Source organism: Dipodomys merriami, unplaced genomic scaffold (genome assembly GCF_024711535.1).
Source record: "Dipodomys merriami isolate MVZ:Mamm:240054 unplaced genomic scaffold, mDipMer1.0.p SCAF_8, whole genome shotgun sequence".
NCBI classification, from domain to species: Eukaryota; Metazoa; Chordata; class Mammalia; order Rodentia; family Heteromyidae; genus Dipodomys; species Dipodomys merriami.
Window position 1 is genome coordinate 35,173,838 of NW_027206401.1, and position 26,891 is coordinate 35,200,728.

Sequence of the window (26,891 nt, forward strand, 5' to 3'; positions counted from 1 at the left end):
AATGGTAGTGTATGCCTGTAATTTTAGCCATTTGGAAAGCTGGAGGTCAGGGGCTAGCTTACCTGAAAACAAACTAAAGCATAAAGTGCTGGGTGAGGAGCTTAAGTATCCTAGCAAAACACCAAGACCAGGAGTTCAAACTCCAGTAACCTTCCCCCCTTCCCCCGCCCCCTACACAAAATACTAATTTTGGTAATAGTGTATGACCACAAGAAATAATTCTGTCTTTCTTTTAGAGAGTCAAACCCTTTCTTATAATTCTCTTCCTTATTTGTGTTTCCTATAAAATATCCGTCCTTGATAAGTTAGTGTAAGTTTCCCTTGAAGAGCCAGCCAAAGACAGAGTTGCACTGAATAGCTCTGATTTAAATAAAATAGACCAGTCATGTGAGAAATCCATTCAAATGAGTGAGCGTGTGTTTGTGAGTGACTGGTGACAGGATTGCATAAAATTATCATTTCACACACTTTTTTCAAGCAAGATGCTTGTTATCTGGCCGTGTTGGTCATGAAGAATTATTTGCTAGGGAAAATGGGAATGTAATCATGTTTCCAGCAATTTTACAGGGGTAAGAGGTGTTATATTACAGTTATTCTGAGTTTCTGGGGGTAGCCCAGAGGAGGACAAGAATTTCAGATGCTCTGGAAGAAGCTTCCTGAAAAGGGGCTGGGGAAGGACGGGGGTGGGAAAAGGAGAAGACAGCAAGGTGTGTACATACATAGCATCACAGGTAAGCATCAAAGCCAGGCCAGAGCCCTGGCTGCCTGAAAGGGAAACAGGTCTAGAACCTACAGGCCTACTCTGTCAAGATGTTGGTGCTCACAGAAAGAAGTAGGGTCCATAGCCAGAGAGAGCTGCAGAGGCTGGCAGAGGCTGTAATGGTCTGTGAACCCATAGGCACAATTGCAAACTTGAATGAAGGAAACAAAAGATGCAAGGCGCAAGAGAATACTAACACTTCAAGTACCAAGAGAGGAAGAGAAGCCAGGAGGCCTAAGGAGGGATGGCATGGCGCTGCAGAGAAGTCAACAAGGATGTGAGTTGGTCTGTGATAGGATTGACTGTGAGCATTTGAACAGGAATGAAGCTGCATAGCCTCTCAGGTAGCAGTAGAATGAAAACCCGATAAATGGGGGTTTTAGTACCCCATGTGCTGGCTTTGTAGGTAGATGTTTCTGCACACACCCCTGACTGGGCTTCACACCCATCAGATGGTCCTGTCCCCCATCCCTTTGGCCATCTATCATCGGAGTGCAGTGCTCTATTTGAGCTCTTCCGTTTGTATGTTTCAAGTCCTCATCTCCAGCTTTCATTTTTCTTGATTACTGCTAATAAGGAAAAGGAGTATCTGTGATTAAAAGTGTATTTTTCTGTGTTTAGAAACATTTCAAAGCAATAGGCATAGACCTTTTCATCTGGAAGATGCACAAGGTAAAACAGATAAGCTTCCTGTACTGAATTTTTTCCCTACCACATAAATACCAGTATTTCCTCAGCTGAGTTTAGGCTACAAATCAAACAGAAATTGTTCTTGTTATCTTCACTGCAGGATTTCTGAACTTGGTTATTTCTGCCTTCATTTCCCCTTCCTTTTTTTTCCTGCTTCCCCCACCCGCTCGCCGCTGAGTTGCTTCCTGGTAGCTGTTTGGGATGGTAATCCTGATGCTCTGGTTATCTCTGCTAATGGCCCACCTCTTTGCAGCCTGCCTTTGCCAGGCAGATGGTGTGCTTATCTCAACTCAGAACTCCCCACGCGGGGAGTGAAGGGCACTGTGTGCCCCTGGGCTTCTAAAGGATTGTTCCTTAAATGACTTGAAATCATCCAAAATGGGTTTCTTTTAGCGTCTCTTCTTACCTAGCAGGTTTGTTTGGATGGTTTGTGTTTGTATTGTTTGAAAGTCTCAGACCAGAGGATTATGAGCAGTATTAGTCTTCTCGAATAGAAATCCACAGGAATTTCTCTGTCCAGTAGAATGTTACAAGCAAATTCTTCTGTACGGTATCTGAAAGCACAAGAGCCAGAGAAAAAGACAACTCCACTATGTACAAGCTGTATGGCCTGATTGGTTACTTTTCTGTGTTGAAATGACCCCAGCTAAAAAATAGATCTTAGCTAAAAAAATGCACCTTATGTGAGTTTAAATGGTAGGCTATTTCTAAAGTCCTTTTCAGTATTTTGGTCAGTCATTTTCTGTAATAAAAAGTTATTTGGTAGCCAGGTACCTGTGACTGACACTGGAATTTTAGCTACTTAGAAGGCTAAGACCCCCACCCCCACCCCCATCCAGTCCATGGGGAAAGTCCAAGAGACTCCATTTGCAATTAGAAAAATGCTGGAACCCACAGACCTGTAGCCATCTAATCTTTGATAAGGGAGCTAAAAAAATTAGAATGGAAGAAAGACAGCCTCTTCAGTAAATGATGCTGGCAAAATTGGTTTATCATTTGTAGAAAACTAAAGCTAGATCCTTATATATCAACCTGCACCAGAATCAACTCTAAATGGATCAGAGATCTAGGAGTCAAAGCAGACACCCTGAAAACATTACAGGACAGAATAAGAGAAACCCTAGGTCTCCTTGGCACAGGACGAAATTTTCTTAATAGAGACCCAGAAACACAACAAATCAAAGAAAGGTTGGACAAATGAGATTGCAAGGACATAGCTAGCAAGATCAATAGAAAGCTCACGGATTGGGAAAATATCTTCACTAGCCATACAACGGACAAGGGTAGGGGAAAAATCAAAGGAGGAGGCAACAATGCTTGATAAAAAAACAAATGTACTTATTACCTTGCTCATGTAATTGTAACCCCTCTGTATGGTATTTTCCACAATAAAAAAAATTTTTAAAGAAAAATGCTGGAGTGGGGGTGTGGCTCAAGTGGTAGAGCACTTACCATGAGCAAGTAAGCCAAGCAAGAGTACAAGGCTCTGAGTTTAAGAGCCAGTACCAGGATACACAGAAAAAAAAGTTTTATGTGCCTTTGCTTCTCACAGTGTTTTACTGCAGATTAGTTTCCCATTGAATGTGCATACAAACAAAAGGGTAATAATGTACTATTGCTGGTTCTACACACAGTGGAAAACCACACTTGGCTTTATGCAGTCCTGTTTAATTTTGTCATGCCAGCATGAACTTGATGGCATAACCCTCTGCACTCTCTCCTCACTAACATCTTTCTTCAAGAGTCTAATAGTCTACCCTTTTAAGGGGTGAATAACAAGACAAAAATTTAAAGCTACATAGCTTTCATCTATTACTAAACATTCTTGCCAGAGTTTGTCTTTTCTATGCTTTGGTTGTTTTATTTTTCTGCTGCAGTTAAATAAGTGGTTCTGCTGTAGTTTGGGGTTAATGAGGATTTGCAATGGATTTCAAGTATCTGTCTTTTTTATTTAGCAGGTGCAAGCTCTTGCTCTAAATTACCATAGCTAAACAGTTTAAGAGATATAAAGCTCTACTGCCCTGGCTTTGGTAAATTAATAGAGGAACAGGCTACACATACAGAAAATGTCAGAGCTTAAATAATTTTTATTAGTAATAAGTTGAAAACTTGTGCCCTTAAAAAGCTTATATAATCTCTGAAAGGCTTCAGCCAGAGTTAATTTTTATTTTATTACTTTTTAGCTTATAAGCATTTTAAGGCCAGATTCTTAGGCTGGTCCATTTGTAAGGATGTTGAATGAAATGCCATTTAAAATGTTTTAATTGAAATATAAGGGTCCCAGGTTGAGCTTTCATTTATGCATTTATCTGGCATATAGTTATTAAGTGTATACTGTCTTAGTGGGCACCATGCTAGAGACAGAGGCAGGACATATACCCCAGGAAGAGACACACAGCAGGAGGGAAGGAGAGCAGGCTCTGAGGAGTGATCTGATTCCCTTGTTTATAATGGGTAATGGAATGTAGTCTGCAGCCAGAAGACCTGGGTTAAAAATCTGACTTCATCATTTACAAGATGCATGACTTGTGCTAGTGACTTCTCTGTGTCAGAACAACCTACCGCGTGGAGTTAATACAGAATAAAATGTAAGGCTACTTCTGAGTCCTTACCCCCTAGTGCTTACTGCAGGTAAGCACTGAATAAATATTTTAACCAAATTAAGATAAACATCATGCATTTTTGACTAAAGAAAAAACTGAGGAAGAAAGCTCTATTGTGGGTAATGTAGAAACTAATTAGCAGGGATTTTAGTGTTTGTTTTTAAACCTACGGGAACTTTAGCTTGTATAGAAATGTTAGTTTCAGTAGGTTTATCTCATATGTTCAGATAAGGAATCACTTTCTAACTGACTCCCAAATGAATTGAATGGCCTTAAAAAAAAAGTTTCATTCTCATTTTAGAAGTACTCACGTGAAGCTTGAAACTGCCTGAGCTGTAGCTTGGGAACAAGAGGGCGATCCTGTGTGATAGTGGGAAAGGAAAGGAGTCAAACAAGTGAATGACTAAAGAGCAATGGCTTTGTTCTTTTAGTCATGATTTACCCTAGGAAGAGTAGGTGATTGGGGTTGTGATCTGAAGGTGTGGGCTGGGAGTTTCCCTAAAGACGTTGGTTAAAGTTAGGAAGGATTGCACCACCTGTGAAAGCCAGGAGTGAAAGGCCTTTGTAAAGAATGGGAGGTGTTAAGATTTCAGACTAATAAGTAGCCAGATACTAGAAGCAGCTTGTCTTCTAGAAGACAAAGCCACCATGCTAAGAGACAAGAATGACTTTGTGCCTTAGAAACTGAAGCAAGCTGGCCATAGGTATTGGGGAGAGGGGGTAAGGGTTAGGAAGAGAGCACTTAACAGGCCATTCTACTTCACTTACTCATTGCAGACAGTACCAAGCTTATAACCCTCAATGTTTGATTTACCATAATGTTTCCGTGTCCATACATGTGAACAGAACAAAATATCCGTTTCATGAGTGGTCCAGAGCCATATCTGGGGCCACTTTAGACTGAACAACTGGTTCTCTATATGCAGTGAGGGTCCCTTCACTTTAATAACTTCACTCTAATAACTAGAGGAACTAAAGTTGACTTTTCTGTTCTGTACCTGTCAAATGCATTGACTTGCCCAGCTTTGTACCCATGAACTTCAGATAGTCCGCCAAAGTGCTGTTCCATGCACTGATTATGCATACTGTGACACTGCTTCTTTCACCTTGGGTTCATAATTTGCATCTGTGTGTGAGAGAGAGACACAGAGACGGAGACAGAGACAGAGAGGCCAGTAGAACTTGAAATCTGAGCCAGCACTATTCCTTAGCTCATTTGCTCAGGGCTGGCATTCTACCACTTCACTTAATACCTCCACTTTTGAATTTTGGGTTGTTAATCAGAGATAAGAGTCTCACACTTTCATACCCCAGTCTAGCTTTGAACTGGAATCCACAGTTAGCCTCCTGAGTAGCCAGGATCGCAAGCGTGAGCCACCAGTGCCCAGCTGAGAGCTATTTCATGTCTTGTCTATTTCATGTATTTCATTTAACATGGTGAAATAAAATTATTATTCCCAAAACATTTGACTGAATCCTAGAGAGTTCATGAGTTTCTGCAGAGATTAGTGATATCATATCCAGCATGTCATTGTGTGCCCACAGGTGCCCACAAATGAATACAGCTTTTCAAACTGGTTGACTTTCTGTTTATTGAGGTGCCCCACAGGAGTCTTTAAATCCCCACAGTTGAGAAAATGTCCAGCCATCCTTTGAAAGTCGAAAGTAGTCTAGAATAGATTTTCCCTTTATAGTTTCTGCCCAAAGGTGACTCTTAAACTCCTCCTCACTCCCCCAAAGTTAAATGCCTGGAAAATAGACAGGATTACAACCTTGTAGTGCAGCCCAGTATTTTTAACCTCTGCACTACACAGAAAGTCCTTCATACACTTGTTTTGCAAGGCAATTGGGGCACCAAGGTCGTCCTCTGCTCAGTTCTTTGTGTGATGAAATGTCTTATTCCCTCGTTGCCTTGATTGTGGAATCTTGGGCATTCTGCTCCTTGTCAGATTTATTGGCTGCACTTAGCCCAGGCCACACAAGTGGCCCCTGTCAACTCTGATAAAAGGAAAAGCTCAACACCCTTTTATGAACATTCTCCTTTAAACCTGTCAGGCTCTAAAATTAGGCAGGAGTAGCTGTCACCAGGCATTCTTCTCTGAAGAGTTTGCCCTCTGCAGCTCACCTTTGTCTTTCATGGAGAATAGTGTCCCATTATTGGTGATAATGGGAGTCCCCACATTCCCTCAGGTTGCATCAGCTGTGTCACTGAAGATTGCATCTGGAAACGTAAATGATTGCACTGATGTAAGGGTCTTAAGAGAAATGGATGTTATGAGTAAATGTATTCATTTCAAGGAATATACTATTTCAGGGGAGAGAGTTGGTCTATCTATAACTCATGTCTCTTGCTTGCAGGAAATGTTCCCTTGATTTATTAAGTTTTCTTGCTCCTCTTTTTCTTTTAAAGATGTTTTCATTTCATTGGTTTGAAACCAAATGTATATGTAATGACAGACATACATTCCGTGACTGCCATCTTGCGCTGAAACTTGTCTTCAGAGGGTCAGTGGCTTCCTCACTTGAAAGTAGGAGTGGGTTGTTTCTGAAAAGCTTTGTGTAAAAGTAAAATTTTCTTGACTTTCCTTTTCATCTGAAAAATTCAGCTCAAGGATCTGTTAGTTGGTCATTCATTAGAACATGGCTTTACATATACAAAGCTAGAAGTCAGTTCAAACAATTATCATCTCAGTTGCTTTCCATTGTCATAACTGAATACCCAAGAATGGCAAATTAGGAGATACCAGTTTAATCAGCTCAGAGTCCAAGGTCATGGCACTGGTATCTGGTGAGGCCTTGCTTCATCTTAGCACGGCAATTACCATCACATGACAGGACAGAGCACGACTGTGTCAGCTCAGGTTCCTTCTGAAGCCACCAGTTCCATCATAATGACCCCACCCTGAGGATCTAATAGCATGTGCCAGGAATTTGAGGGATTACATTTTATGATTTGGGGCAGGAGAGGGTGCATTTGAACTGTGACAGCTAAAGAAATTGGAATTTCTTTGTGATTCTCTCAAGCATTTTTTGTTTGATTTGTGAAGTGAATTGGATCCATTAAGTCTTTTAGAAATACTCTTGAAAATTTCCATGGAATGGCATGGCAAGATAAAGTGGGGTCTTTATTAGGTTCATAATACTCTGTCTCCAACATGGCACCACTAGCTATGTGAATGGGTCATCTTTCTAAGCAGACTCATAATAACCCTCCCTGTATCTGAAATCCAGCTTTTGAAATGCTTAAATGAGCCTTCTTTTTCAGTACATAATGAACACAGAAAAGCAAATAGGACATAACACCTCTAGCAGAATGACATTTGTCCCTAGATTCCCTAGAGACTGGTGGGCATTGTCTTGAGGGGGAAAGGATGAATATATTAAAACCCATGCTAAAGACCCTAATATTTATAATGTTTTGCATAGCTGCCTCCAATAATAATAGTTACAAGAAAGTAATGAAATAATTATTTTGTGATATAGCAGAAAAAAATGGAATCAGAGACATGGAGACTCGATGGTAATTTGCTGTACCATTAATGAGCAGTGACATATCTTCTGGATCTTATTTTGTCCTTTGTAAAATGAGAGATCTGCTGGTTTGGATGAGTCCTGGACTCACAACCTCTTTTTGTATCTAGAATTTTTAGAAATCCTCAGATCTGAGGTTATTTTATTTCCTTGAGTCTGAGAAACAACTTGCCAGCAGCTTTGCTTACCAGGTGGCTCAGTCTCATGACTGCAAATACCTCAAGCAGCAAATACCCTTCTCTGACCTCTACCAAGAGACAACGTGATAATCACCAAGGCTGATATTCTTACAGTCTGATGTTCAATGGTCTCGGGTTTAAATGTGAAATAACAGGGCTGGGAAGGTGGCTCAGTGGTAGAGCGCTTGCCTTGCATGCCTGAGGCCCTGGGTTCGATTCCTCAGCACCATATAAGCAAAAAGAAAAAAAGCCGGAAGTGGCCCTGTGGCTCAAGTGGTAGAGCGCTAGCCTTGAGTTGAAGAGCTGAGGGACAGCGCCCAGGCCAGAGTTCAGGCCCCACGACCGGACCAAAAAAAAAAAAAAAATGTGGAATAACATTTCTTGAAAATGAAGAACAACTTAAGGTTTTAAATTTTCTTTTGTTTATTGTGTTTTTTGAGAATTTTCACATATAGAAAGCTGAACAGTATTTATATTACCCAGTTTAGAAGTATACTTCTAGACCTTTTTCCAGATTGACAAGATGTTACCTGAACAATTCAGATCTTCTATCTCTCTTGTTACCTAGGCCTGGAGGCTCCCACCTGCTTAGCCAGAGCCCCTTGGTCTTCTGCATTAACCTGTGTGAAGGTGACAGCTATGTAATTTTTCTTGTCGATAAGATGGCCCCATCTACACTTCTTGACAGTATAGTCAGGAACCTCCATCTCCTGACCCATCTCCACCCTGCGGGGTCCACAGCCTTGCAATCACCACAAGCCGAGTCTTTTTGTCCTCTAGCAAGGTAGAAACAGATTCACCCCACTGAAAGGTCAGGGGATCTCTTAAGGGTGACATCCTTCTGCCAGCAGCTCTTTTCAGCCTGGTCTCGTGGTCTCTGCTTGTTTCTGGTGAACCAGTGTAAAATGCCGAGTAGCTTAACTGTTGCTCAGAATCTGGGTAAGCTAGTTTGAAGTGAACTGGCTCCTCACAAAACATCCATTAGCTCTTTTCAGTGTAGCTGGATATAGCAAAGCTATTTGACAAAACAGGCAAAGTCTTTGCTGTTTGTCCTGTCCTGTGCCAAAATTCTGGGCCAGCTTCTTGGTCCTCACTTCCTTCCTTCCTAGGGGCTAGAACCACCTTCTCCAGCTACTCAGGATGCCAACTGTATTGAAATTTGGAGAGAAAAAGGAAATTTAAAGCAACCCTTAAAAATTATACTTTTAATTTGTGTCAATCTTTGGCTGGCTCTTTTAATGTGAACTAACTGTGCTTTTGAATCATTGGCCCCATGGGTGTGTTTTATTTGGGGTCTTCTTGGTAAAGGCTTCCTCTCCAGTATGGATTCTTTGGAGGTGCTTGTAGCCTATTAAGGTAAGAGGCAGCACAGTCACAGCTTCTGCATTGAATTGGATCTATCACATTACCTACTACTGTTTGTTCTGTGACAGACAGAAACAGGACTTGTCAGTCTCATAAGCCATTAGTCCAGGATGACATACAGATTGTTCCTGTTACTCAGGTGGGCACCTGTTAGACCCACATGAGCACTTTGTTTTCCTGTCCATTAAGATTCCCATAAAAGCTTTAGCATTCAATTACAGGGCTGTGCTCATAGTGGATGCTCAAAAAACAATAGGTACAGAGGACTGAGAAATGTTTGGGGTGAAGGAGATACCACTTACCCCATCACACTGTTGTTGTACATTGTATATATCTATTGAAATGTCACATTAGACTCCACAAATACATTGTGGACATTTAAAAATTATAAATATTGGCAGCTCTCTCATGGGCTACAGGTAAGAAAAGTCTTTTTGCCTTTTAACTTGAACCTGAGTGTCATCATAGAAATAAATTTGATCAACAAATAGAAAACACATGGATGTTAGATAACTATCTGCTCGTGAAGCATGAATGGCTTTCATATTATAAATTACATGAGTGACATGATCATTTCTGTGTACAAGTAATGATATTTTAGGTAGCCACTTTAAGCTGGGTCTTTAAACCTGGACAGTGCGCTAAATGAAGGGGGACTGGAGGTAATAGCACAATATTAGCACTCATCAACCTTTGAAAAGGCAGTGATGGTCAGAACAGAGGGACAAAAGGATAGAAAGACAGTGGGTGGTGGAAATTAAGCTCAAGGGACAGATAAGTGAAACAAAAGGTTGTGTATATATTGGAGACATTTGAGTCTCTGTAGATTCCAACAAACAAGGAAAATACAAAAAAAAAAAGTAACAATCAGAAGTCGAGGTAGTGAAGGAGGTAAGGAAGAGAATCGCAACTGAGTGATCCTTCTTTCCCTGGGGTGGGAGAGGTTGGGAAACATCTTGAGAACTCTTAGCAGATGAGGGGAGGGGAACAGAAATGGTGCTGGGAGTGGATGTAGGAAACAGCTACTCTGGGTGGTGAAGCAAAAGATACTTAAGCATACATAGGAAGACACTGAATTCCAGGGCTCAGATGACTTCAGATAGTAGTTTGTGAGGAGGAAGTTGAAGTGTGATGAAAGAAGCTGTGAGTGAAAAAGCACGTTGAGGCAGATAGAGGGTCTGAGCCATCAGTGGGGACGGGGAGGTCCTGGCTGCAGCCGGCTGGATGAGAGCAGAGCCATGGAGCTGAGCAGGGAATTGGGCCAATGTGGACAGTTGGAGGGACTCAGTCTTGCACAGATAACTCTTATGGAGGTGGCATCAAGTGAGATGGTTTCTTGTTTGCTCCTTTGGTCTTGTTGCCTGTGGTTAAAGTGCCCCAAAACTTTGCCAGCACAAGAGGTGAGAGCCCCGTATTGCAGCCCATAAGCCCCAGTCACCTTACACTGGCTCCTCTTTCTCTGCATGTTCTTGTCTCACACCGCCCCGTGATTCCCCCTCTTCTCTCCCCACCCCCACCCCATTAGTGTCTGCCAGCTAACTTTAAATAAAACTTGATTCTGGTAGTTTTAAACGCTTTTAAACTCTTCAGCGTATTCTCTATGATTTCTCTATTCTAAGTATGTCTCCTCAAAATTTGTAATATAAAAAGCACTTGTTTCTATTTGTTGGCAAGTTTCAAATAAAGTACCAAACATATAGGCATTTATCACTATTCTGTGTCCTCAAACATACAGGCATTTATCACTATCCTGTGTCCTCCGCCGCTGAAGTCACCTGCTGTTCTCCCCTCTCCCTTGTTCATTTGCAAGGACTCCAGAGCAACTTCTGCAATAGAACAGCTGCAGGAAAAAGCCTCAGCTGTAGTCCTGCTCCTGGTTGGAAATGCCTAAAGACATTGGCCCTTGGTACATGGGAGGTCAGAGAGATGTTTCAGAACCAAGTGGGGAGTTAGCCTATGTCCATTATGATAAAGATCCCTAAAGAGAAAGCTGTTTACTGCTTTGCTTTCTGGTAGAAGCCATTATCAGCTTGGTGTGGCTTATCATTCATTCTATAGCTTATCATAAATGGCTTTGAATGTTCCCTTATCCTTTTCCTCTTAATCCGTTATCCCAAAAGTGATGAATATGGAAATAGTGGCTGAACTTGCCTGAGATGGCTCAGCTTCAGAGAGGTTTGATAAGTTTTCATTACTAGTACTGCAGAAAATGTCTTTGCTTAACCAGGAATAATAGGATTTCCATGTTGTTCTTGACATCAACTCTAAGCTAATCTGTTTTGTTGTTTCCAACATTTGTTTAATAGTTAAAGTTAGAAAAATGAAGATGTATTGAGGGCCTTAATCTTTACAGAGGAAGTTGAGTGTGAGATTTGTTTTTAAGACAGGACGTCTCCCTAGCTGGAATTGCTGAACAGCACAGTAGTATTGGATTTTCCTGTGCTCAGAGGGATGAGGAGGAGCAGAAATTAGATGCCTATTCTCTTTCATGTGACCCCTATAGGCCAGGAGAGGCTAAAGGTGGTAACTACGTTCTGGAAATGAACTTGGAGGCTGGGTTTGACTAGACAGCTTGCTTCAGGGAATCTAGCGAGATAGTGTGCACTAAGATCCATGCTGCAAACCCATGATCTTCCCTGTCCCACACCATCCCATAAGGCAGAAAGATGTCTCACCATCAGATGATAGGAGGTTTTCTTTGTGCTACAGTACATATTGAAGACTTAATACTTGGGCTTTTTTTTCTCACTTAGAAGCATGCATGGATTTATGAAGTAATGTTATATCTAAGGATTTTGCTTTCTTTTGTTCTAGATTTTCTATCCTAGCAAGGATGGTACCAAAATTCCAATGTTTATTGTGCATAAAAAAGGCATAAAATTGGATGGCTCTCATCCTGCTTTCTTATATGGCTATGGCGGCTTCAACATATCTATCACCCCTAACTACAGGTAAGTGTGGAACACGCTGGGAACTTACCATGTCTTGGATATTGTATACACATTGTGAAAAGTAACTGAAGACCAGAAAAACATGAAAGCATGTTTTTCTAATAGAAATAGCTATATGTCTTACTTAGTGCTTTCATAAAGGGACAGGGTTACTGGAAAGTACCTGAATAGGCTTAGCATTTAGAGGATTCTTAATAGTCTTTTTAGAGCTAGATGTTGAAGTCACAGCTTCCTGGCTATGAAAGATTAGCATCAGCTGAGGTCTTAGGGGCTTCCTTCTTTATCATCACTGTCACTAAACCAACGCCCCCCCCCCCCGCCCCGCCCAAACTCTCCTCAACATTCTATTCAGAGCAAATGATTTTTAGCTAATAATTTTCCACCAGCACACAGGCTTATAGATTATCTTAACATTCAGCCGTAAGTACGTTTTCTGAATATGACTTCATCTGTTTTAAACTGTAACATACTTATTGTTTCTGTGATTAACATTCAGGGAGGAAAATAGTTTCTCGTATTTGCAAACATGATATTTAATATCCCATTCCTACTATGTAATGGAATTTACTTTGAGCATCTTTAAACAAAGCAAGGAATTTCCTATCAGCAACCCAGCTTTATTTAAGCTAACTTCTAAATCGTACCTCATAATCAAAACCGATTCACTGATTCACCCAGCATCTTTTCTATTCAGGAGAAGATTGGTGGACTGATGACTACCAGGATATAGAGTCAGAACAGACCCAACCAGCTGTCCCAGAGTTAACTACAAGAAAGCTATTACTTTGTTTGTGAACACTTAATAACAGTAGCAACTCATTATTTTAGGTTTAATCAAGTATAAAGTCGGTTTATGCCAAGTGGTTTTTAACAAATGTCACTCCAGTGAACATCTGGCTAAGGAATCTGAATTTATTCTTTTATTAGGGAGGAGCTGATGCAGGCTTATGTATCAGATCAAGATACAGAACAGTAGTTCATGAAGTAGATTTGCATGGTATCATCTTAGGAGTAAACTGAAGGGGGAGAGAAGAAGAATGCCCTAGTGGTGGCCACTCATCCACTCTGCTGTTTCAGCGCCACTACTAGGCACCACCCCAGATATGTCACTAACCCTGGTTGTAGGATCGCAGCCCACAAATGGACTTCTAAGGCAATGAGATTTGTTAGTTTATTAGTACATCCATATCTGTGTGGTTAAATCACATGCCACATTTCTCCTAAGATGATTAGTCTGAAAATGCAAGCCAGTAGATACCGGTTCATTAGATTAGCCCAATGTTTCCAATAAAGAATAAAATACGTCATTGTTTATCACTCAGAATGGTAACATGGCAAGCTTCAATTCCAAGTCAGAGCAGTGCTCGGTGGAGGGGGCAGTGAACTGAGCAACCAGTGAATAGCAAGAGCCTCACACAGCGGATCTCCTGTAGCCCAAAGCACTGGTGTTTGTGCGTTTGTGCCGTAAGTCCTTTTTAAGCCTCTGTGTTGGGAATCCAGAGCTGAGTACCCAGAACATTTCCTCCCAAAGCCAATGGATGCAATAGAGTCAGGAGAAACCAGCAGAGATGCAGGAGGATGACCCAGTGATTGAAAATCAGTTTGGCCAGTTGAGGGTGGTTGGTCTGATTATATCTACCCCAACTCTTGTAATTACTCCTTTCATCCTTGATAATCTAGAAATTAGTGCTCAAAGAAGCTAGAGCTTCAGCTTTCCTCACATCTTCCCATTCATTACTAAAAGGTATAATGGTAAAATGCTCAGATATAGTTCTCAAAGCAAAGTTCATTTTAACTATAGGAAAAAGGGGGGGAGGGGAATCCAAATAGAAATTTTCCAGAGGACTTAATACTTTTTCTTATAAGCTTCCTTTATAGTTCCTTCTGTTTACTCCTACAACACAGGCTCCAGCCCTGAAAACTCTGTTCTTATCTTCTGATCTGTGTGATTTATTTATTCTACCTTTCATACCTTGGGGTTGTCTAGAAGTGAAAAACTTGAGGGCCACATGTGATCACATGTAATCACACCTGTAATTCCAGCTCCTTGGGAGGTGAGACGATTGGGGATCTAGGCCAGCCTGAACAAAAAGTGAGATCCTCATCTCCACCAACAAGATGGGCCAGGTGATTTCTGGCCATAACCTCCACTATACAGAAAGCTATAGAGGCCTGTGCCTAGTTCTGAGGCCAGCCTTAGGCACAAACAGGAGGCTCTACCCCAAAAAATACCATGGTGGGGGGGGGGGAGGTGATGTGGAGGTGGTACAAATGGTAATGTGCCTGCCTAACAAGCTAGAGACCTGGAGCTCAAACACTAGTACCACTGAGAAAAACGAGAGAGAGAGAGAGAGGGAAACATGTTAGTGGGGAAGTGGAGCTGCAGCTCAAGTGGAAGAGCAGAAAAGTCCCGGGACAGCACCCAGGTCCTGAGTTTAAGCCCAAGGCCTGGCAAAAAGAAAAATATGTTAAAGGACTTGCCTTCTCCAACATGAACAGTTGGGAGAGTGTTACCAGTGACAGGGGCCACAATCAGCTGCCCCTATGAGCCCAGCATACTTTCCGCTTGGCCTGGCTGTGTTTTACTTGCCAAATGATTTTTTCCCCCGCACTAATCAGGTGAGTGTGGAGTAAGGGCCTCTGGTTGTTTCTATATCTGTGGTACGAATTATGTCATAAAATACTTAACCAGCATAGGAAAGCACTTACGAAGATGTTTGCATTTTGCCAGTGAACGTTAATCAGAAGTCACATTACTTTAGCCAAGTAATGCAAAACATGTTGGGCCCTTGTTTAGATACCACAATGTGTGGATTGTCCTCAAGGACTATCTGCGCATGGTTCTGAGTAGGCAGACACTGCAAGATTAAACTGTCTTCCCTATTTCTCAGTGTGTCCAGGCTCATTTTTGTGAGACACATGGGTGGCGTCCTGGCAGTGGCTAACATCCGAGGCGGCGGTGAATATGGAGAGACATGGCATAAAGGTGAGTCATTTCCTCTGCAGCCTGCCTAGTGAAAGTTGATCCTTTTCTCCTGGAAGGAGCAGAGGGAGGGGCTGAGGGCACAGAAGTAAAAGGAGGATGTTAATTCATTGCAGGCAAAAGTCTCCTTTGAAATCAGGTCTTTCTTTTCCTCTATAGTCTTTGATAACGAAGTGGGCATTTGGTAGAAGCATTCTGCATAAGACTAGAATTAAAATGTGAGGTTCTTAGCAATGCACGCTGTGCATTTTTAATTATCTGTGTCTGAAGGGCATCTTGGGAAAAACGTATATTTTTTTTTCTGCCTCCTAGTGGCCTTGTTTGCAGGTTAGCATTAGTCAGAGCAGGTCCTGTTCTAAAAAAGAAACCTCATAGCTTTCCTGTTCCCAACATTACTGAGCGTGTTCCTCCAGGCATGGTTCTAAAACCCTGTTTATAGTGTGTGAATTTAGACACCAGATTGCAGATTGTTTTTCTTTCGTGGTTTGCTTTGGTCTCAGTTCTCTGTGTTCAGTTCTCAGCTTCATACCCCAGAGGGGCAGGGTTTCTTAGAAGAATCATCTTTTACTTGAAAGCTCTGCCTCTTCCATTTGTGGCTATGTGGAGCTGGAACTGAATTTTTAGACTACCTGTTGTGTGCCTCCCCTGCCTTGGTTCAGTGTCCTTGGAGAGGCAGGTGGAGAACAGCACTTGGGCGCCACCAGCTTCATGCCTCTCCTGCTATCATTTGTAACAGGTCTGCAGGGACCATGGTAACCCCCACTGCTTTGGGTTGGTCAGCAGCACCAGACCAGTGGAGTCCACTTCAGAGACTACCCTTCAGATTTATATAGCTACTTTCTCCACCTTGCAAGGCCTAAGCCTCTGATTCCCCCCCCCCCACACACTAATTAGTGAACACAGGGATGAGCCCATCAGGGCATGAAGAGATCTTCATTAAGTATTAGTACTAAGTTGCAGGAAAGGCCCAGGCAATCCAGCACAATCCCAAGGGCTAACGTTAGACAACAGATTGCCCAAGCATCCTTGCAAGACTGAATGCTCCTAAACACCCCTGGGCTCCTAGCTACCATCCATCACTTGGATAGTTCATTGTCTGCTGTCATCCCTAATTATCATGTATTTGACACTACATAGATTTCCCTGAAAATTTGTGACCTGATAGTAGACTTTAATTACATTAAAACCACATTATTATATGCCTGAGAAGTGAATACAAAATTTCTACTGGACACTCACATGTAGAAGACTAAAATTGGGCCCACTGTCTGTCACCTTGTACTACTATCAACCGAAAATGGATCAACATCAGGCATGTACCATTGAAACTACTACAGGAAGAAGTAGGAGGAACAAATAAGAACATAATGTCATAAGCAGAAACTTTCTGAGTAGAGTGCCTGGGGCTCAGCAAATTGGAGAGAGAATTGACAAATGGGATTATATCAAACTAAAAGGTTTCTGGACAGCTTGGGACAAAGTAAGCTAAAAAAGCATCCTACAAAATAGGAAATTTTTACCAGCTCTACATCTGTCAAGGACCTTATATCCAGAATATACAAGGAGCTCTAAGAAAGTAAACACCCACTCTGAAATCAATAACTCAATAATGGGCAAAGAAGCTAAGTAGAGACTTAGCAGAAGAAACAAGAATGGCCAAAAAGATCAGGAAATATTCAACATCCCTGGCCATAAAGGAAATGCAAATCAAAATAATATCGAGATTACATCTTATCCCAGGAGGATTGGCCATCAACAAGACTACAAACAACAGATGCTATTGGGGGGAACCCTATTATATTGTTGGTGGAAATGTAAACTAGTGCAGCCACTTGGAAGGCAGTTTGGAGATTTCTCAAAACACTAAACGGAACTACCATATGACCTGGCAATTCCAATCTTAGGCATCTACCCAGTTTCAGGATAATAGTAAAGATACTTGAACATCCATATTCATCGTTGCACTATTCACAACAGCCAAGATACAGAAACAGCTAGATGCTCTACAGCACATGAGTGGATTAAGAAAATGTGGTACATACATACATACAATACAATTTTATTCATTTATTAGTATAATCTGTCATTTGTAGGGAAATGGATGGATCTAGAAAAAAACGTTAAGTGAAATCGGGTTCAGAAAAACAAACTACACATTCTCTCTCAGATTGGAAGTTAGATCTAAAATACAAACTTATATGATAACATCTATAGGGTTATCTGCATATATCCATTAACTAAAGGATGGTGTACTTGGAGGAGTCCAACAGTATAACTCCTTTGAACAACTAGGGATGCTTTAACAACCAGAAGCTAAAACATGTTTAGGAATAGGAACAATGAAGGGATAGGAACAATGAAGGGAAAGTACATGAATGGAGAGAGAAGGGGTGAGCAAGTGCAGTCATAGTTAGTGCACATTATGTAAAAATGTTGTAATTTCAGAGTAGGGATGGGATGGGGAAAGATGGGGGAGAACAAGGGAAGGGGTGACATTGACCAAAACGCATTGCACTGATCATCTGAACTCTGGAATTTAAACCCCTTTGTGCACCTCAGATTCATTTACAAAGACTCTACTCCTTGACTCACCTGATTTCCTATCTAAAATAGTATCTAGTTGATTATTCACCCCCACCTCAACACATGCTTCTCCTTTCCCAATCCTGTGGTTCCTGTAGATCCCTCAGATCCCACAGCCTTCTCCTGAAAGAACTGTATTCCCCCCACCAGCATCTCTGGTCATCAGCACCACCATGTTTCGGTAGAGAAGGTGCCCTTGGGCCTAATTAGTTCTCCCTTTCCCCTCTATTTGTTAGATCCAACTTCCTGTCCAAAGCTTACAAGTGGCAGCTTGAAGTTAGACTGAGATTAAATGTGTTTTGACTGATTCAAAAGCTTTCTCAAAGTCAGGCAGTGAAAGGACCAGAAAGGGACCTTTTTCAGTTATAGATAGCCTAGCATCCAGAACACTGGTAAATCTAAATCTCATTCTGTTTATTGAGTTTAAAATGTAATGCTCTTTTAAAAAGTCATCCACCTCCAATGATGATATTCCTAGAAACTAATCTCAGCTGTTCTAATTCACCAATAATTTCTTATTAAAATCTTAATAACATTTGTTTTGATGAGAAAAAGACTCCTTCAGTCGCATTGCTCCATGTTTAATTGACTTTCTGCAGAAGTGGTTAATCTCCAGTATCTAATTACATTTAGGTCTGCTTTTTGATCAGCGGCTGTTATTTCAGAGATCTGTTTCTTTGGCTTTTGGCCTTCACTTTCATGTATTTCAAGACCCTGTGAATGTTCCTCTCTTTAAGCCATTTCTTTGGCTTAACACATGGGAATGACTAACAGGTGGTAGAGTACAGATTTCCTGGGGAGATGTGTGAGGTCTTTGGGAGTCATTCAAGAATCCTGAAAGCCTGTATCATCACTTACCCACTTTGAACTCCCACAGAGAGAAGGGGTGAGAAGTTGCTCCATGCTCCCACTGTCATGAGTAGGGAAGCATGTGTGACCCCAGTACCAGCTCTGGGCTGGGTGCAAACCCCAGGGGTGAATGCCACGAGAAGCCTCATTTTGTTTTGACATTTGGCATCCCCAAAATATAGACGCTTTTTGAGATTGTATATTCCTCCAAAACAGATAATCTGTTCTCTTGAGGCATTTTAAAGTTCTAGACATTTTTAATAAAATACAAATTTTCCAGATGGGATCACAGTTATGTTCTTGGTGAGAAATTTCATCAGTATATCAAAAATTTCAGTTGACAGGACTGGGAGGTGGCTCAGTGGTAGAGTACTTGCCTCACATGCATGAGGCCCTGCCTTCAATTCCTCAGCACCACATAAACAGAAAAGGCCGGAGTGGCAGAGTGCTAGCCTTGAGCTGAAGAGCTGAGACACAGCATTCAGGCCTAGAGTTCAAGGCCCATGACCAACCCCCCCCCCACACACACACCCAAAAAAACTTCAATTAAGGCATTTCTGTAAATATGGTTTTTGCAGGCATTGGTTAAGATGGTCAGTAGTTGAAGCTGTGTGCTACAGTCATTTGAATTCTATTCAGGCTAACCTTATTCTGTGTTATTAATTAACGTGTCTTTCACTTTGGCACATTGTAGGTGGAATTTTAGCCAACAAACAGAACTGCTTTGATGATTTTCAGTGTGCTGCTGAATATCTGATCAAGGAAGGCTACACCTCTCCCAAGAGGCTGACGATTAATGGAGGTTCAAATGGAGGCCTCTTAGTGGGTAAGAACTGAGTTGTACTCGTTGGACTTTCTACCTGACTCTTGAGGGCTTTTCAGATACTCTGGGCAGCTCTGATTGACTGTGAGCTTCACAGAAGAAAGAAGTGTTAACTAAAAGCAAAACCCATTTGTATATGGGCATCTGATAATGGCATGCAAAGAGACAGATACATTATCTGAATTGACTCATAGTAGCCAGAGCAGAATAACAGACATCCACTCAAACATTGGACAGTGTTCCAATCTACTACTAGGGGGAAAATCAGGGGATGAGTTCATTCTTGTGTCCTATTCTTTGAAAGATGCAGAATCAAATTAAAACCTTGAATTCCTTTTCATACAATTTTCTCCCAAAGGGATATAGCCTTTAAAAATGAATTCTTCCAGACTGGTGATATAGCTGAATGGTAGAGTGCTTGTCTGAGTTGAAGAAGGCCCTGGGTCTCCAGCCCTGAAAATTAAAAAAAAAAAAAATGGAGATAAAAAGATAAAATAACTTGTTTAAGTTTGGAAAGAATATTGATTCAATTCTTAAATGCCAAATTTTGTCCAAGATACTGGGATGGGAGTGAACCAAGGCTTTGTAGAGCGTTCGCTGTAGCCAGAGGCAGCAGTCCCATGTCCTGGTGGGGTTCAGGGAAGCCTGGAACAAGAGGCCAACCCAAGTCAGACCTCATGCCATCCAGAGCACTCACCCTACTGTGTGTGAAATATGAAGCCTTTAAAGAATTAGGAGAGGTTTGTCTTGCTAGCAGACCAATGGCTTGGGCCAGGCAGGTTGTGTAGTATCAAGATGTGGTAAGATCTGGATATATTCTGGATTTAAGTCGGCTGACCTCCCATAAAGAATATAGATAAGATACTAGATTTAATGGGAACAGACACTGAATACCAAAAATCAATCATGAGAGAATTGTGTTCATAATTTACTGGTTCACTCAATAACTCCATTATGTTCTTGAAGGTTTATATCCAGGAATTGTTTTGTGCTTGTTGACAAGTCTCTTCAGCAATCTGCAGAGATGGAGTTCCCCCATCAAGTTCTTGCTTTTATATTAGAAATACAGATTTCTAACTTCACCACCCCCAGGAAAGAGTCAAGGTCTCCAGGGGTAGAACTGTTATTAATAAGTGCTGATAAGAACCAGGGAAGGACCTGGCTTTTTTGCAGATACAGGAAAGTCTAGATCCTTTGCCTAACTTCTAGTCATATGGCTTTGACATTACTCCTTCCATACCTCCCTGACGACTTTGCCCTGGTACCTCACCACTTTGCCCTTCCATACAATTAACTCCACATTGGCCAAGCCCAGGTTTTGCAGCAACTGCTCACTTCTTTATCTCATAAGCTAAATTTAGATTAAGGGTACCAAAAAAAATTTTAATAACCAGCCAAGAATATGTGGCAAATTGGTTAAAGCCTTGAGCTGCATTTAAGACCCTGTACTGTCTTGGACTAGTTCTAAGATCCTGAACAAGTTCCTTTACCTTCCCCTTTCCAAAGATCCTGGAGCTTTCTGAGTAACAGTCCCCTAGGAGGTTCAATTTGAGGAGCAAAGCTGTATTCTCGATAAGAAGCCCAACTTCCCTATATGGGAAGCTTAGGAAAGTGGTAGTTTCTGATGGTTTTCTCTTGTGCTCTAAGGAAAAAGATTACCAGGGTTTGAAAAGCACGTAAGTGTTGCTTTGGTTTTGTTTATTTAGATGTTTAATGATACACTGCTTCCTTTTTCTGTCTATCTTGGTTTTTAGCTACTTGTGCAAATCAGCGTCCTGACCTCTTTGGTTGTGTGATTGCCCAAGTTGGAGTCATGGACATGCTGAAGTTCCATAAATTCACCATCGGTCATGCCTGGACCACGGATTATGGGTGCTCAGACAGCAAACAACACTTTGAATGGCTTGTCAAGTATGTAATGTATATTTGCTATATATATTATGATTTTATATAGTCAGTAGGGTTGGTGCATGATGTTTTATCCCTATCAGTGTCTTATTCACATATAATTGAATGCAAAAGTGGGAGAAGAGATGGGAATTCCTTCTGGTTTTCCTTGTTTTGGGTTTTGTTTGCAGTGCTGGAGATGGAACTCAGGGACTTGCACATACTAGGTACACAGTCTACTCTTTCCCTTGTTTTAATATGGTCTCCATCAAAAACAACAAACCACAAAGATGTGACCATCAGACTTGCACAAAGAGGTCTCCAAGATTCCTGGCTTGGTCACTTAGTCAAATACTAATGTACGTAGTGCTGTGCAGGAACTTTGTGGATGGAAGGAGGGGTCTCTAGAACCTAAGACCACCCTAGACACTAGCCATCAGAATGATGAAGATAGATCTCAGTCCTACAGCCACCTGTAACTGAATTCTGCCAACAATGTGAATCTGAAAGATTTTTTTCCCCCAGAATGTCCCAGCAAGAGCCCACACAGCCTAAATCTTGATTTTTGGCCTTGCCAGCCAGAACAGAGAACCAAGCTGAGCCAACTCCCTGATTTACAGAGTGTGAGATAAGGTTTATTGTTTTTAGCTGCTAAATTCATGCTCATTTGTTACTGCAATGAAGAGAAATTTAGAGGGAAAAGGTGTCATTAGACCTTATATCCATATATAGGACTTCCTTTTCTGAATCAAGAAATAAAGAACTTCAAAAGAGGGAACATATACAAAAAGCAATTCAACTTAATGTTATACTCTTAGTATAACCACGTGTATTTGAAACTGCAACTTGCCTCACTTTGAGCTTCCTTCCTTCATGTCCTTTAGCTACCTTGGTAATAGGACAATGAGTGAATCAAGTCTCTTGGCTCTTCCCACATTGGAGTGGTTTTAAATTACCAGCAGTATTTAGGAATAGTTCTCATACTGGCACAAAAAGTCTGCTTCTCATCCCATCATCTCAGAAGCACATTAATTTTGTTAAAAGAATCATTTTTGCAGCTAATGGACCTCTTAGAAATCGCATTAAAATGGTTCATGTGGGAGAGGAGTCCTGGGATTTGAAGTCAAGGCTACATGCTTACTGAATACTGAATACTCTACCTCTTGAGCCATACCCCTCCCCAAGGTTTTGTGTTTTTGCCTGTACCTCAGTCCTCCTACCAACACCTTATGTGCCACAACAACCAGCCTTTATTGGTTGAGATAGACTCTTCCAAACTTTTTGCCTGGGCTGGCCTCAAACTCTAATCTCTTTATTTCTCACTCCTTACACCCAACCTGAATTTCTTTGAGTACTTTGAAACGGCTAAATTTTGTTTTATAAGGGGAAAAAATGTTCACTGTAAAAGCTATTTTGAATGCTCACATGATACACCCTAGTAAAAACATACTGGTAAAAGCCATATGTCCAAAGAAATTATACTTCAAATCAGTGTCAAGAATATAACCACCTAGAGGAAGAAGTCTTTTGAAAGCTTATTTAAAATTGTATTGTACATCAAAGGCAACAAAACCTAGCATTTCCAGAATTAATTTGAAAGCAAAAAAAAAAAATTCCCACATGCTTTTTCTGAGTTCTATTTCCACCTCAGGGTTCAAGGTTCTAATCTTGCTTTCACGAGATGGCTGCTGGTAAGCTTGGAGCTCACCCCCACACATTAGCTAGCTGAGGTGGTCATTCACATTCTAGTTAGCTGCAGTCCTCCTGGGCTGGTAAGCCACACAGGTCCCTTGCCACGCTAGTCTTGTCCTCCAAAAACAACTATCCTCTGCTTTTGATATCCATGAAAGTAGATAGCCATCTGCGCAGTGTGGCTCACGCCTGTAATCCTAGCTACTCAGGAGGCTGAGACCTAAGAATTGTGGTTTGAAGTCAGCCCAAGCAGGAAAGGCCCTGAGACTCTTTTCTCCATTTAACCACTGAGCTGTGGCTAGTGGTAGAGCACCAGCCTTGAACAAAGAATCTCAAAGGACAGCTCCCAAGCCCTGAGTTCAAGCCACATTCCAGGCTCCCCGAAAAAACCCACACCTGGGTAATCACAGAAGTGCCTTTGTCCTGCAGGTATTCCCCACTGCACAATGTGAAGTTGCCCGAGGCAGATGACGTCCAGTACCCATCCATGCTGCTCCTGACCGCTGACCACGATGACCGTGTAGTTCCGCTCCACTCCCTGAAGTTCATCGCCACCCTCCAGTACATCGTAGGACGCAGCCGGAAGCAAAGCAACCCTCTGCTCATCCACGTGGACACCAAGGCCGGCCACGGGGCTGGGAAGCCCACCGCCAAAGTGATAGAGGAAGTCTCCGATATGTTTGCATTCATAGCACGGTGCCTGAACATCGACTGGATTCAGTAAATGGAATTTTCCACCCCCTCTTGACAGCCACAGAAAACCTCAAGGGCTTTCACCATTCTGACCGAGAATCCATGGAAAGAATGCTTCCCAGCCTGGTACTGTTCCTCCACTGTGGACTACAGCCGAACAGAACTGCCGGGGGAATTTTATCTTTTTTAGCTTTCTCCTTTTTAGCAAGCCCTTGGCATTTCTTTTTCCACCCTATCCAGGCACATATTTTTAAAATGGGGGGACAAAAAGCATGTTTGGATAAAAAGGTAAATGACAATGAACATGTGGTGAATACTAGATTACTGAATTCAGGGTCTTAGTTGGGCATACTCATCATATATAGCAACGCAGTGAAATTTGCGTCTATAACCATTACCTATCCTTAATAAATTGAGAATTCTTCTCATGAGAAAGACTTCATTGCAATACTAATAAATGCTATTTAAGACTGAAAAAATGGAAGGCATTATTTTTTTTTAGTTCCTTTGCTTTTAAAAGGAGCAACCATCCAAATGTACTTGACTATGGGAATAAGTATTTTCAGTTAGTTTCTAAACAAGGACATTATTAGCACTGGAAAGGAGTTGACTTCCTCCATTTCAGTTCCCTTGTTTATTAGAGGTGACTCACTTGTCGGATCCATTATCCACTCAGGTAAAGCTCTGATCCAGGGCTCTTTGATTTGGATGCCTCCTTTTAAAACTGTGGGCCAGAAATTCCATACTGTTTGCCGAGCTCACCATCTCTGGATATCTGAGGTGCCCTGATTTCCAGGAACCCTCTATAACCAAATAAATACAAACAGGCATTTATCCTGGCTTATCGTACACAACAGAAATATCAGCATTTCCCAAACCTTTTCTCTCCCATAGACTACTTCCTAGAGAAATGGTCATACTTTAAAAAAGAAAAAAAGTCTCCCCCTTTTCCTCAAGCCCTTCTGCCAGCTCCAGGGAGTCCCAGTCCATCACTGGCAATGAAGGAATAGCAGTGGGGTGGCTGCCACCATCAGTACCCCGGCCACCAGGTAGCATGACTTCCCCATGTCACATCACATCCTGTGCCCTTACTGCCATTGATCTTTGGGTTCTTATAAGAATACACATTCTTTGCTCAGCTGAACACACGACGTATACGCATTATGTACCCTGAGCAACAGTTGGTGGACCTGGTGCTTGATACTAAGCAAGACAGGGTCTGCTGTAGCCAAAAGAAGTCAACCTGGAAAGTAAGTCCAGGTTGAGCCACATTTGAGCCACATCTCTACTTCCAGCTTTTTGGTGGTTAATTGAAGATAGTTTCACCGGAGCCTGTGCTCAGATCTCAGCCTTCTAATAGGATTATAGGCATGGATCCACTGGCACCAGACTTGTTTAATAAATGGCAATCTGTAAAAACCTAAGTTGTGAGGACTCCATTGTACCCCATTTTCTGCCAGTGAGTGGTAGCTTTGATGATATTACATGTAGTCATTTATAAAATCAAAGGTGGTGATTGATGCACCCTGGCCTAGAGTACTGCACATTGACACAGGCTGTGATTTCTCTGAAAGGTAGCCCCTCCCCAAAGAAAACAGTTTTAGACTGCACCTTCCCCAAGAATCTCTTAAGTTGACAATATACCATTCTTTAAATACACCCATAACATTTGTTTCAAGGTATAGTGTTTTTACATCTCACACAACAGTGTCCCTTTGAATGTCACTTTAGGAAATGCTGATTTAATTTACAAGAAGGATTTTTTTTTTTTGGTCTTGCTTTATCAGATGTGATTAAATATTTTGCCTGAGGCATCTTATAAAACATTGTAAGATTCATTATTCTAGTAACTTGTACTTTTGTCACTAAGTCCTTCCCCCCTCCCTCCCTCCTCCCATGCTAGTTATGGTCAAAAAATTAAGCCTATTACTATATTTCAATTGGAAGGATTCTACTGGTTTTATTTTTTTTTCTCCTCAAGAATGGATTCTGTTACTGTCATTTAAGTAGTGTGCAAAGCACAACTGTCGTTGAATATCTGCATTGCGGTAACCCCTCCAGAGAAAAGCTGGGTGTCTAGCTGCAGAGCACCCTACTACTAGCATGGCAGAGAAAACAAGTACACTTGCCTAACAAGGCCAATGATAGGTGTTTTGCTAGGCTGAGTGGACCATTTCAGGTGCATATAGCTAAGTGCAGTTTACCTAGTCAGTATTTTCCAGCTTGCAAAGAAGCTAACAATTCTTATCTATGCAGGTCTCCTACATAGCAGGAAGTACCCATGTAGTATGTAGAGTCTGAGTTACAGAGTCTGGATTCATGCCTAGTTTCAAATCCCACATTCGAATTTAGTAACAGCAAAGGAATAAGTACCAAGTATATAATTGGCCTCCAATTATATGTTCCCTTTCCCTACTTAATTTTTTTATATGTAGATCTTAGCAAGTCAACTCCTCCCTCACGCTAAAGCTTAAAATGTGGGAAATGAGACTTAAGACTGGGCTTGTTTCCGTACTTCTCAGGCTGTCTTGTATCCTATGCTCTGCCCTTTTGGTGCTGCCTCAGGTTGATCTATAGTGTTTGGAGGAAAAGTTGTATCTGTTGCCCAAATGCACTAAACTGCTTTGCTGAACACACCAAGAATGTATGCTACCTTAGAGTAATTATATAAAGACACTTAACTGTGATAGATATACATTTTTCACATGTTGTAAAACTTTACAATTAATGTTTCATAATACTCCTACAAAGCTTAAATGCTTATGCTATGCATAAATGGTTCTACTAAATTAGAAAGGTTACATTTCAGCTAAGAAAACATGTTCCTACTCCCTTCCTGTGAGCTCCCTGGGGGGGAGGGGAGAAGACCACATTGCAGAGACTGAGAGGTGGGCTAAAAGCAACAGGCTGCAAAGCTGTGAGGGGGGTCTTTAAAGAGTCAAACATCAAAGCAAAGCTGCTGTGGCTCATGCTACTCAGGAGACTGTGATCTAAGGATCACAGTTCGAAGCCACCCCAGACAGGAAAATTCATGAGACTCCTATCTCCAAAAAACTTCTAAAAATGCTGGAAGTGGAACTGTGGCTCAAGTGGTAGAGTGCTATGATTGAGCAAAAGAAGCTCAAGGGAGAGCGCCTAGGCCTGAGTTCAAACACCAGGACAAGCACCAAAAAAGGCAAAGACTATAGACTGTAGCATGAGGACTGGTGCAGACAGAAAACACTAACCCCATTTTGTCCACCCACATTCCAGGGGCTGGAGATGCAGAGTTGATGTGTCAAGGGATTAGACAGGTGTTTCCT

At 41.6% G+C, this 26,891-nt stretch overlaps 1 protein-coding gene across 1 annotated transcript in view; it reads left to right on the forward strand.

Annotated features, from left to right (window-relative positions):
- The window catches only part of Prep (prolyl endopeptidase), a 101,254-nt gene extending 77,186 nt beyond the window's left edge, over window positions 1-24,068 (forward strand). Inside the window, exons 11-15 of the mRNA XM_070010526.1 lie at window positions 11,943-12,079; window positions 14,971-15,065; window positions 19,189-19,320; window positions 21,072-21,228; window positions 23,326-24,068. Coding sequence (XP_069866627.1) covers window positions 11,943-12,079; window positions 14,971-15,065; window positions 19,189-19,320; window positions 21,072-21,228; window positions 23,326-23,620 — 816 coding nt within the window. The 3' untranslated portion in view covers window positions 23,621-24,068. The remainder of the gene's footprint in view (window positions 1-11,942; window positions 12,080-14,970; window positions 15,066-19,188; window positions 19,321-21,071; window positions 21,229-23,325) is intronic.
- Window positions 24,069-26,891: the final 2,823 nt, after the last annotated feature.